This window comes from Podarcis pityusensis, assembly GCF_964106645.2.
Source record: "Podarcis pityusensis genome assembly, chromosome: 17".
In the NCBI taxonomy this organism is placed as follows: domain Eukaryota; kingdom Metazoa; phylum Chordata; class Lepidosauria; order Squamata; family Lacertidae; genus Podarcis; species Podarcis pityusensis.
The window spans coordinates 5,895,897-5,908,851 of NC_138042.1; the positions used below are offsets into that span (position 1 = coordinate 5,895,897).

At 50.1% G+C, this 12,955-nt stretch overlaps 1 protein-coding gene across 1 annotated transcript in view; it reads right to left on the reverse strand.

Annotated features, from left to right (window-relative positions):
- Positions 1-5,853: 5,853 nt before the first annotated feature.
- Positions 5,854-12,955, reverse strand: part of LOC308466867 (metabotropic glutamate receptor 6-like) — a 43,312-nt gene continuing 36,210 nt past the window's right edge. Inside the window, exons 10-11 of the mRNA XM_080988088.1 lie at positions 10,617-10,842; positions 5,854-5,934 (exon numbers count right to left, since the gene is read on the reverse strand). Of these exons, the coding sequence (XP_080844214.1) occupies positions 5,879-5,934; positions 10,617-10,842 (282 nt within the window). The 3' untranslated portion in view covers positions 5,854-5,878. The remainder of the gene's footprint in view (positions 5,935-10,616; positions 10,843-12,955) is intronic.

Below are 12,955 nucleotides of genomic sequence, written 5' to 3' on the forward strand. Positions count from 1 at the left end.
GAGAGAGAGAGAGAGAGAGAGAGATTTCTATGATCAGAACCAGCAAACCATAGCTTACTTCATACGGTAAGCATAAATTGGTTGGGGGTGGTTGTCCCGCTAATTTTGTGTTGAGCCATGCTCCCCATGGCAGCCATTTTGCGTTATGCCATGCCCCATCCATGGCAGCCATTTTGTGACTGTCGCCCCCAGCGCTCTCAAAATTTGAAATGTGCCCACAAGCTTGGTGACACCTGCTGTAAGAATTCCTGTCTGGACAGAGGCAGTCCACTTTTTTGCCAGAGTTACTCTGATGTTTTTTGTTTTTTTTTTTACACTTTCCTCAGCCCAGAAGGGGCTTAAATGCAGTCTCTGTACACTAACTCTTTAAGACTCTGTTAACTGCCTTCTGGAACATGCTCAGGACATTAATTTTTGAGCCTTTTCTCTAGGCTTACGCCATGTCCTTGGGCTTTCTACATCCTGTTCTTTAAACCATTCTTTTGTACTTGTTCAACAAGGCAATGCTCTCTGTTGGAACATCCTGGTCCATTTTAGAGCTAATTTTAGCACATTTTAAAGGGGGCGGGTGGGTGGTGTATACAATACCTTTCATAACCGTCAACATAGCTTACATTTCTGCTCTGTTGCATTGCATGTTTTGAATATGAACTGTTTAAAAAATAAAAATATTCAGCTGAAGGAGTTGTATATCATATCCCTAAACATGGAAAGCCTGTACTGCTGGGCATTTTTTATTTAATGGCAGTATTAAAAGCTAACCTCCATGGATGGGGGCAGTATACCTTGAATACCAGCTGGGGGGAAACCACCAAGCCAAGACCATCAGCTTCATGGCAGGCTTGTCAAGTACCCAGAGCAGCGGTAGTCAACACTGGACACGGATGCCCTGCATTGGCCGTGCTAGCTTGGGCAGATGGGAGTTGGAGGGAGACCAACAGCATCATGTAGCTGATCACTTGGAACCAAAATGTAAGATTCGGGGGACCTGTTTGTCAGTGCTAGCAAGGCAACAGATATCCAAATGAGTGAATGCAAACCTGTCAGCAGGCCCCAACTCCAGTGCTTCCAGCTGACAGGACTAAGAGGAAGATGAGTTGGTGGGAGACGGCTTGGATTGCCTATATATAGGGTATTTGTGGCACCCTGATATGTCATTAGACTTCAGCTCCCATCAGTGCCAAGCAGCAGCGCCATTGGTCAGGGATGATGGGAGCTGGAATACCCCAACATCTGGAGGAAACCCAACTTCCCTATCTGATGTAAGGAGTGGAACCTGGATTGACCCAAAAGCATGGCAAGTACCCCACAGGAGGTGACAAGTCGTTCTGCAAAAACACACCGCACTCCTCCCTCCCTCCCCCCATAGAAGGCAATGGTTCCTATTGACTTCTGAAGGACATGTAAGCTACTTCAGGTAGAGTCTCAATCAGCGGTTCTCAACCTGTGGGTCCCCAGATGTTGTTGGACTACAACTCCCATCATCCCTGAGCTCTGGGGACCCACAGATTGAGAAAGGCTGGTCTAAATGGTTATAGGAAGCTGCCTTATATGGAGTGTTCTGTGTCATCTGCCTACGTTGAGTGGCAGTGGCTCTCCAGGACTTCCTGGACAGGACAGTCCCAGCGCAAAGTGGAGACATCAGGACTAGAAACTAGGACCATCTACATGCAACGCTCTGCCCCACAGCCCCACCCTGCCCCCTCTGCTGCTGGTGCAGACAGTACCACTCCATCAGAGCTCCACACTTCATCTGTGTGCCCTTTTCCTCCTCCCTTTCCCACCCACCCCAAGTCAATGGGGAGAAAACACCAAGCAGGCAGTTGCAGGCTCGCCAGCTTCTCAAACAGCTGTACTGTAGTTGTGCAGTGTGACCCGCAAGACATTGGAATGTGATCTGCAATTTACTTCCGCTGGTGGGGGGCAGAAGAGAGGAAACCAGCTATTGGCTTCTGCTGCTAAAGTTGCTGCTAAAAGGCACAAAACAGGCTAGTCTTTTTCTGGTCATCTGGTAACCCAAAGAAGTTGGCTAGTCAGCGGTGGGCAGGGGGTAGAATCCAGCTTCTAGTTCAGGGCTGAGGAAGAGCCTGGGACCCTCCATCACCCTTGACAGTTGGGCATGCTGGCTGATGGGAATCCAACAAAATATGGAGGGTTATGCACCTCTGCCTCTCACCCCTCTTCTTCTTCCATTCAGGCACCCCAATTGTGCCCCAATTCAGAGCCATCTGTTCTAGTTTCCCTGCCCAGTTTTGTCAGTTCCCTGTGGGTTTTTGTGGGTTTTTTGTGTGTGGTGGTGTGAGAGAGAGATTTGACATGAGAGGGGAGATGGCACTGGGCTTTGGGTGACCAAGCATGCTTCCAGGTCTTGCTGGCCAACAGCCTAGGCAGAGAGGTGGCTGTCAAAGTAGTCAGGGTGGGTGGGGGGAAACGAAGCTCCAGGCAGCGGATGCGCTGCGGCTCCTGGCAGCTCTGCCATGGCGGCGCTTGGAAGCCTCTGGGAAAGGGCTGTTGCCAAAGCAGCTTCTGCGCTCGCTTCCCCTCCCAGGGGATGGTGCCAAAGGGAGCAGTGTGGGCAGCCAAACTGGATGCCTGTCCTGTATCAACAGCAAGTGCTGAGCCAAAAGGGAGGAGCCAAAGAAGTGTGTTTGTGGAGAGAAATGATGGGATGTGGTTGTTCATAGGAGGCTGCTGCTCAGTGCTACAGCATGGGTGGTTATACACAGAGCCAGCCTTGCCATCAGGCAGCATATCATGGCGGATATAGGGAGGGAGCATTGGCAAAGTACAGTCATACCTTGGGTTACAGACGCTTCAGGTTGCGTTTTTTCGGGTTACGGACCCGCTGAAACCTGGAAGTACTGGAATGGGTGACTTCTGGGTTTTGGGGGTCGCACATGCGCAGAAGCGATGAATTGCAACCCGTGCGTGCGCAGACACACCACTGCGGGTTGCGAACGCTGCGGGTTGCTAATGGGGATCCCGCACGGATCACGTTTGCAACCTGAGCGTCCACTGTATTAGGACAGAGCTGAATGCTATCCGCCCCTCCAGCTAGCTTGCTGTCTTCAACTGTGGTGGAGGCTGCTGTCCTAGTGCTGAAATGAAGTCTGGTTGCTTGTGCTATACATGAAACTGGAGTGGAGCACTTAGAGGGAGTGAAGCTTAGATGGACCATAAGGGTCGTCTAGTCCAACCCTCTGCAGTGCAGGAAGCTCAACTAGATCATACAGGACAGGTGGTCACCCAACCCCTGATTAAAAACCTCAAAGGAAGGAGAGTCCACCACCTCCGGAGGGAGTCTGTCCCACTGTTGAACAGCTCTTACTGCCAGAAAGTTCTTCCAGATGTTTAGTCAGAATCTCCTTTCTTGCAACTTTAAGTCATTGGTTCAGCTCCGGAGCAGGAGGAAACAAGCTGGCTCCATCCTCCACGTCATAGCCCTGTAGATATCCTCCTTAAGGTAAAGGGACCCCTGACCGTTAGGTCCAGTCGTGACCGACTCTGGGGTTGCAGTGTTCATCTCGCTTTATTGGCCGAGGGAGCCGGCGTACAGCTTCTGGGTCATGTGGCCAGCAGGACTAAGCCGCTTCTGGTGAACCAGAGCAGCGCACAGAAATGCTGATTTACCTTCCCGCCGGAGCGGTACCTATTTATCTACTTGCACTTTGATGTGCTTTTGAACTGCTAGGTTGGCAGAAGCTGGGACTGAGCAACGGGAGCTCACCTGATTGGCAAGCCCTAGTCTCTGTGGTTTAACCCACAGCGCCACCCACGTCCCTTCAATATATCCTCCTTAGATACCCTTTAAATGTCCTCAAGCAGCAAAAATGGGCTGGCTCTGGACATAAAAACACAGGAAGCTGACTTATACAGAGTCAGACTATTGGTATATTTAGTTCAGTCTTGCCTACACTTGACTGGCAATGGCTCTCTGGGATTTCAGATGCATTTTTCTCTCAGTTCTTCCAGGAAATGCTGGGGACTGAACCTGGGACCTCCTGCGTTCAAAGCAGCTGCTCTGCCACTGAGCGATGGTCTTTCCCTTAAGCCATCCATCCCCAACTGGATGTCCTCCCAGTCTTGTTGGACTCCAGCTCTCATCATCCCCAGCCATCGAGGACAATAGTCAGGGATGATGGGACTTGAAATCGAGCAACATGTGGGTGGCTGCAGTTTCCCTGTCCCTCGTGAAGGATATTAAATGTTAACAGATGAAATGTTTAAATGTGAGTTTTAGCTTTAAAACAAAAACAAAAAACTTTAGCATATATTCTTCATTATACATCTTGAAGTGCCAGGCGAAAACATTCCTCTTCAGCCAAGCCTTCAGCTGACGAACAGTCTACAGTGGTACCTTGGTTCTCGAAGAGCTTGGCTCCCCCCAAAAAAGGCTTCCAAAGTAAGTGTCCCAGTTTGCGAACGTTATTTGGAACACGAACGTCCATCATGGCTTCCAATTGAGTGCAGGAAGCTCCTGCAGCCAATTGGAAGCTGCGCCTTGGTTTTCGAATGTTTTGGGAGTTGAACAGACTCCCGGAATGGATTAAGTTTGAGAACCAATGTACCACTGTATGTCCTTTTAAGTGTACAGTGGTACCTCTGGAGACGAATGCTTCTGGTTGTGCACGTGTCGGGTTATGAGCTGCGCTAACCTGGAAGTAGTTGCTCCCGGATGCAAACTTTGCCCTGGCATGTGAGCGGAAATAGCACGCTGGAGGCACGCTTTCGCTAATGGCGCCTCATGTTAAGAACAGTTTCAGAATAAGAACCGCCGGAACAAATTAAGTTCGTAACCGGAGGTACCACTGTATTTGTATCAATTGTATCATTTTGTTTCTGTTCTTGTTTTTATTATGTACTTTGTCGTTTTATTCTGTATTTTTATGCACTGAACCGCCCTGAGATCTTCAGAAGAATAATAATAATAATAATAATATAATGTTTAAAAAATAAGCCAAGTTTCTCAGCAGCTAGGACTTCGTCACTGAATGCCAAGATATGTGCACGTTCAGTATGGGGGGAAGACACAGCATGACAAGTGTCCGGTCCAATCAAACACTGTCTCTCTGGCAGGGGGGTGGGACTCACTTGAGCTCTGCATCAGATAGCAAAATGTCTGTCACAAGGCGGGGGCAGGTGAGAGATGGAGGAGAGGGAACTGGCTGCTTCAGAAGATACCACAGAGCAGTTGAGGGCATAATTATCCCCCTGTCAGTCACCCCCAGTGGGTGGGGGTTGCCTGGAGTTGAATTCACTCATCCCTCCGCTTACAGAAGTATGACCAAGTTGTCTGTTCCAGTTGAATTCCTTTGCTCTTTGTAAATAACACACACACCCCCAATCGCCAGTGCTTGGTGTTTGGCTTGGGGGGGCACTTTCTGCAGCCCACATCTGGACTAGGCAATGAGCCTCCAGGTGCCTTCATTGTTGTAACAGGAGGACTGGGAGAGGGGCAACACACCGAAAATACAATGCCTTTCTGACGTGGGCAGTTCCATTCTAGAGCTGGGTTCGAGAGCTTGTGTTGCCCTCCAGGTGTCATTGGACTCCAGCTCCCATCAGCCACCCTAACTGGCATGGCCAATGGGCAGGGGTGATGGGAGTTGTGGCCCAGCAAACATCTGCAATTCCATGGGTTCTGTACCCCTGCCAAGAAGAAGTAGGGAAGGGGGTGCCCGGTTGCACTCGGGCCTCAGTTAGGGCCCCCCGAATGCCCTTAGGCTGCAGCTGGGTGGAAAAAAGCAAAGCGGTGTTGTAAAAATACAGGTTTATTCCCCAACACATGCCCACCCCAGCCCCTTCTGTTGAGCTTCACCCTGCAAAAAACCCTCCCCCCCCCATTCCCCGCAATGGTTGTGCCCATCCTTTTCTTCGGTCATGTGGGCCCCATGGTCAGTTCTGTGTAGCTGATGTACATCACCTTAGGGAGGCCTGCAAAGGACACAAAATGGGGAGTTGTTAGAGAGGGGTGGGTACGGGGGGGGGATGGGCCACGCTGGGACCCCGAATGGGAAAACCGGAAAACCTGCCTGCGGGGGGGCGGGGAGCTGTTCAGTTTCTGGGGCAAGGACTTTAAGCCAAGAACCTGGTTCGTAATCTGGGGGCTTCCACACAGTTGCCCAGGCGAACGTGAAAAGTTCTCAACAGACTTGCAGCCCAGCTGTTTATATCAGAGACAGAGACACTTCAGTCTTCCTTGTGTTGGACTGCCTCTGTCATCATCCCTGACCATTGGCTATGCTTGCTGGGGCCGATGGGAAGTGGAGTCCCAACAAGATCTGAAGGGCCAATAGTTTCTCCTACCTACGTCAACCCTGGCTCTAGACCAGGGGTCAGCAAACTTACCTCGGCGCTGGAGACTCCGGCCCGAGGCGTGGTGTCTCCAGCGCTGATCGCGTGGCAGGCCAGAGGGCGGGGGAGCGCGTGCACATACGCTATTTCCAGTGCACTTCTGGGTTGGAGGAGCACCGGAAATGCTTGTGCGCATGCGCATGGGCCTCCTCTGACCCCGATGTGCACCGGAAATAATGCTTGCACATGTGCACAAGCTATTTCCGGTGCTCCTCCGACACAGAAGTGGGCAGCCGCACCATGCTGGTAAGGCGGTGGCGGGCTGCGGGCAGCGGGGGTCGCCGTGGGCCAGATAAATGAGTCCCTCGGGCCTTATCCTGCCCACGGGCCTTAGTTTGGGGATGCCTGCTCTAGACCAGGGGTAGGCAACCTAAGGCCCATGTGCCAGAAGCGGCCCATGGAGGCCGTTTAACTGGCCCACGAGCCGCCCCCAAACCGAGCTGCCTGCTCAGCGAGTCCCCACGCGCTGCACTAAACTGGAGACTCTCTTCCGTGGCTCCGGAAATTGCTTCTGCACATGCCCAGGCGCCAAAAATCGCGTCTGCGCATGTCTGCAGCACCAGAAATCGCTTCTGCGCATGCCCAGACACTGAAAATCACTTCTGCGCAGGCACGGTTTTCGGTGTCTGGGCATGTGCAGAAGCGATTTCCTGCACTGCGGACAAGCGCAGACGCGATTTCCGGCGTCATACTGTGCCGGTCTGGTCCACGGAGAATCTCCGCGGGAGTGATCCAGCCTATGCCCAGTAAGCCTTGCCGACCCCTGCTCTAGACTAATGGGCCCTTGCACATATACACTCTGCCACCACTATGCTTTCTGTGGGATGTGATCCATGAAAGGCAGTCAAGTACAATATTCCTTGTAATGCTAGAGAAGACATGTGAGGGATGTTTGGTCCAGCCAGTCGAAACTTCCTGTTCTTCCTGGCTGGAGCATTCTTCTTTTTGCATGTGATAGAAGGTGGGCGTGACCTAACCTGTACAGGTAACAAAAGGACAAGTCACACAGCACACCTCCCTCTTTTTGACTTCCTTCTTCAATTGACCAGCTTCTAGCTAGGACTGTTCTGCTAGCTCTCAGTTAGCAGAAGCACTGGGATTATTCCTCCATATGGGATAGATCCACATGTACACATTTGTAACTAAGTCTGCCTTCAGGAATCCAACTGTCAACTGATGCGAGTAAACTTCTTTTATTGACTTTGAATAAGATTGTCGCGTCTTTATTCTTTTAAGAGGGATTCAAGGGAACTTACCAGGAATGTACAATTCAGTCTGAGACAGATTGAATTGTATAATAGTGAGAGGCTCACACGAGCCTGCAGCCAGCTATCTGCTGTGCATATAAAAGGGGGAATGTAACTCTGCTACGTAAAGGAACTTGCTAGCGCAAGTTAGGAAGGATATTAATAAACAATATATCCTCTCCTGCCACCTTGAACATTCCCACACTTTCAAGCTGCCATGATAACTCAAAACAAATGTAGGGACCCTTTGGCTCACCAGATGTTGCTGAACTACAACTCCCATAATCCCTGGTACTTGGCCATGCTTGCTAGGGTGGATGGGTGTTGTGGTTTAGCCACATCTTGGTGTGGGGGCAGAACTTCCCCACTCCTGATCTAAAACACAGCAGAGGGGGTGAGGTTCTTGGGCAGTGGAATTGGTGAAAGCTCGGCTTGCTTTTCAAAAAAGCCATTAGGTACACCATCGCTACATGTTTCTTAAGATCACAACTAAGCAGAACCTCCATGTTCAAAGGCAGTACTGTACTGTAGTATACCCCTGAATGGCAGGCAGTGGGAACTAACACCGGGGTGTGTGTGTCCTGTCTGTCATGCCCTGCTCATGAGCAGCCAAGCACTTGGGGCTGGCTGCATTTGGAAGCAGAGTCTGGATTAAATTTCCCTTGGTCTAAATCAGCAAGGGAATCCCATGTTCTTACAGTTGGGCCATGTATATATAGAGCAATGAATATTAAATTGGGATGGCAGAAAGTTGGATTCCTGCCGCTCTTTCAATGCATGCAGATGAATGGAATGGGGATTTGAATCCCCACTGGCTTGAGCAGAGGCAAAATTGGGAGTGGCTTTTCTTTCATCTTCATTCAGCTATTGTTTTGTTGATTTGTTGTTGCTTTAAGTAAAGGATGTGATCTTGAGAACGTGGGCAAAGTGGCATCTCCTGGGGCAGAGTGAGAGGGCAGAGGCAGCGTGAATAGGCAAGGTTCCTGCGTCTCGCCTTGTTTCTGCGCATTGCTTGGTCAGGCGTGCGCTCTTGGCTGTGAGCGCTTGCCATCTGCTCTGGGACATCCTCACCCAGAGGGTGGCTATTAATATTCCAGAGCCACCCCCGCCCAGCTTTCCCCTCGAAGGCCAGTGTGCAAAGGGGCTCCAGGCCTGCTTGCAGCTGCAGAGAATGTGATGGGAGCGAATCTGCCGTCTTCTTTGCTTGCGCTCAGGAACGCCACACAGGACCCCTTGGGGGAAGCTTCCAGGCCTCTGTGAGGTCCCGTTCATCTTTGGTGCCTGAACATCCGAACACAAGGGTGGGAAGCCTTGAGCCCATGGGCCAAATGCAGACCTCAAAGGCTCTCTGTTGGGCTCCGGGGTCCTGGCCCTAGCCCACACACGCACTATTCTTGCTTCACACTCTTCTTGGGAGTTTTTGCCTGGCTGGAATTTGCCCTTGAACTCTGGTCATGCCTCTTGCTTGTCTGAATGGGTGACCCAGAGGGGTGCATGCATGCTGGGATGTATGTGTGGGCAGGCTCAAGCCCTGCCCGTCTCCTGTTAAAGTGGGGGTGGGCAACTTTCCCAGCCCAAGGGCCAGTTTTCCATTCTGGGGTCCATATGTCAGAGGTGGGCTAAGCCAAAGGCAGACGTAGGCAGAGAAGCAAATAAAGATGACTAGTTTCCACCTGTCATGCTGTTTCAGATGCCTGCTCTAAATAAATTCCATTGCAGTAGGCATATAAAGAAGTTGTGTGTACAGTAGTACATCAGTACATCAGTTTAAGAACAGTTCTGTTTACGTACAATTCGGTTTACGAACGATTCGGTTTACAAACTCTGCAAAACCGGAAGTAGTGTCCCGGTTTGTGAACTTTACCTCAGTCTAACAACGGAATCTGAACAGTGGAAGAGCACTGGTGGTGGGAGGCCTCAAAGCACACCTCGGGTTTAAGAACAGTTTCAGTTTAAGAATGGACTTCCGGAACGGATTAAGTTCATAAACCAAGGTACCACTGTACTCGTCTTTAATTTATGCTGATTTTATTGTATGTTGATAATTGTTTAAAGTTATACTTGCTTTACATTTTACGTGTACTGCATAGGGTTCCTTTGATTAAGCAGTGCATAAATTATTCTAAATAAAAGGGATTCCAACTCCTGTCAGCCAGCACAGCCAAAGGCCAGGGGTAGTGGGAACTGCAGTCCAACAAAATTTGAAGGAACACAACTTCCTGGTTTTCCCTGGTCTTTGAAAAGGACAAGGTGGCATGTCTATTCCAGGCTTGCAAGGAATGATGACAATAGCTCCAGGGTAGCACTATTAACTCAAGCATGTTGAAGTCACATTATGTTTGGACTTCATCAGGCTTACTGTAAACTTCTTGAGGAGGTTTGAGATTCCCACAAACCATCAGGAAGACAGTGAGGTCCAGCTTGCTTGAGAGAGAGCATGGGGCTCTCAAAGCCCGCCCCCATCCTTCCTTCCACCCCCCCATTTCTGCTGCAAATTCCCAACTACCTATCAACTACTATTTTACCAGGCCTTTCCAACAGGAGAAACAAAGGGCGATTAGGTGAAGGCCCTGAAACTCTCCCCAGCTCTTCAGGATTTCCTGTTAGGTCTGAAAACTTAAACTGATAGATTAATCAAGGAAAATGTCAGTTGATTAATTGGTAAGGCCCATTTTTAGTGATGGAATTTTTTTAACCAGTGGGGCTGAAGTTTAAGAGCACACTTCCTTTCACGTCGAGGCTATTTTGGCTCTGGTGTGTTACTGCAATGAGGAATGAGAGAGAGAAAAAGATCAAAGTTGGCCTTTCCTCCAAACAACGGGGGGCAGAAAGCCCCCATTTCTGTCAGGCCCAAAGGCACAGCGGTGGTGGTACTGGGAAGAGTGGGAACATCTTGGGGGTGGCAGAAGGGAGGGGGTGGTACTTACAGGGCAGACGGAGGTCAGTTGAGGCACGTCAGGAAGGGGCCATCGAAAAAGAAAATAAGACAGCGATACCTACTTTCTGGCTACTTACTGTCCGGCTTCTCGTCTTTGCTCTCGCCGTTCTGCGCCCCTTTCTGTGAGAGCCTTGTGGAGGCGTTGACGGCCGTGGCTGCTGCCTTGAAGCTGCGCTTCCGCTTCTGCACGTTCTGCTCTGGGTGGAAGATGATGACGTACACCTTGGGCACGTAGAGCATCCCCAGCGACACATATGCGCTCAGGCTCATCGAGATGGTCAGCGTCGTCGTCTGAATGTAGATCTGGCAGGGAGAAGAATGGGAGGCTGGCCAAGAAAGTAGGAGGGCTATCTTTTCTCCCTCTACTGGATTGGGGCCACTTCATTCAGCTCAGACACTGAGGTCCAGCTCCGAGGGCCTTCTGGTGGTTCCCTCACTGTGAGAAGTGAAGGTACAGGGAACCAGGCAAAGGGCCTTCTCGGTAGTGGCACCCACCCTGTGGAACGCCCTCCCATCAGATGTCAAGGAAATAAACAACTATCTGACTTATAGAAGACATCTGAAGGCAATCCTGTTTAGGGAAGTTTTAAATGTTTGATGCCTAAGACTGTTGATGTCAGTGGACTTAAGACCCTTCTGGAATGGTGCTTTATTGTGGGCCCATTCTGCAACACCTTCTTGACGCAATAATAGTGTATTGGTGGCAGATTTGTTCCGCTTAACTAGCTGCTTTCTCAATGCTAACACATTATTGCTGTCTGGAGGAGCTGTAGCAGGAGCTCCCCACCCCCACTCCCACCCCCATCCCCACCCCCAGCCTCAAACATTAATGGTTTGAAAAGTTGCAGGATTTTAGCAGGAAGTGACTGGATATGCACAAATAGGAAATGAAGCTGTGTAACAATCCCAAAACTTTTGCAGGCCGGCACAGAATTTAAAGCAGGATTGTGTCTGACTGCCCCGGTAGGATCATGAGCACAAATCATCTCTGATATGGAAGCTTCTCCAAATGATTGAAGGGGCCTGACACAATGTCCTGACATTGCACATGGGGCCCTCTGAATATGGAGGGAGCCCCTGGCCTCCTTAAAAAGGGTTGGGGGCCCATAGTGCTTCAGCCCCCAGGAACTGGCACCCTTGCCCAGAAGGGGCCCTAAGAGACACCCAACTGAAGGAGCGTCTCCACCCCCATTGTTCTGCCCGGACACTGAGGTCCAGCGCCGAGGGCCTTCTGGCGGTTCCCTCATTGCGAGAAGTGAGGTTACAGGGAACCAGACAGAGGGCCTTCTCAGTAGTGGCACCCGCCCTGTGGAACGCCCTCCCATCAGATGTGAAGGAAATAAGCAGCTATCTTATCTTTAAAAGACATCTGAAGGCAGCCCTGTTTAGGGAAGCTTTTAATGTTTGATGTATTATGGTATTTTAATATTTTGTTGGAAGCCGCCCAGAGTGGCTGGGGAAGCCCAGCCAGATGGGCGGGGTATAAATAATAAATTATTATTATTATTATATAACTTGGGACTGGATCAGGCTGTCCTGGTGCGCCATGTCAGCTCATATGACTCTGCCTGGACTACTGAAGTCCATCACACCCCAACCTTTTTAGAGCTAACCCTTGTTCCCCCACCTCTGCCCTGGATTGAAATCAGAGGCATGCCTCACCTTTATACCAGAGAAGGTTCACTTTGGAAATGGGGCAGAGTCAGGATTTAACCACCTGGAGAGAAATCTGTCTCACTCACTACATGAGTTGCCGAACTGGGTGGGAGGCAAAAAGGCGAGAGGGACCGGCTTGTGCAGAGATGCGCCAGGCAGGCACATTGTGCTCCTAGGCAACCGTTAATTACTGAATGAATGTGACTTATCATGGCACCCCTAGCAGCTCTCTCGCTGCACACCCTCTGAGAATGACAGACTCGATAGTTCAGGAAATGTTGTGACATTTAAATCCCAGGAGCGCAGAACTGGAGGAAGGCTTGGGGGTGGGTCATTGCTCTAAGTTCCCGTCCTGCTTGCTTTATTGCAATGGTATTCCTCCCTCCAGACAGCTCAGGGCAGCAGATGTGGGGTTATCCTGCCTCTTCCCTCACAACAACCCTGTAAGGTTGGCTAGGCTGAGAAATTGTGACCAGCTCAGGTTAACTCAACAAGGGACAAAACAGTAGGTATTACATATGCAAATGTGGGCAATAAAGTCTCAACTAGAAATTGGCCACTCTGTCAATTTTGGTTTCTCTTAGTTTTAAGATCCCATGAAAATTCACCAGCACTTTAAGTGTGTATTTTTCCTAATATGAACAGGTTTGTATGCAATTTCCCCTAATATACAGATTTTTGCAAAGCAGTTTTGCGTAATAGAATGCATTTCTGTGAGTTGTCTTCACTAACATGCACTTTTATGTGCACGTCCCCCTAA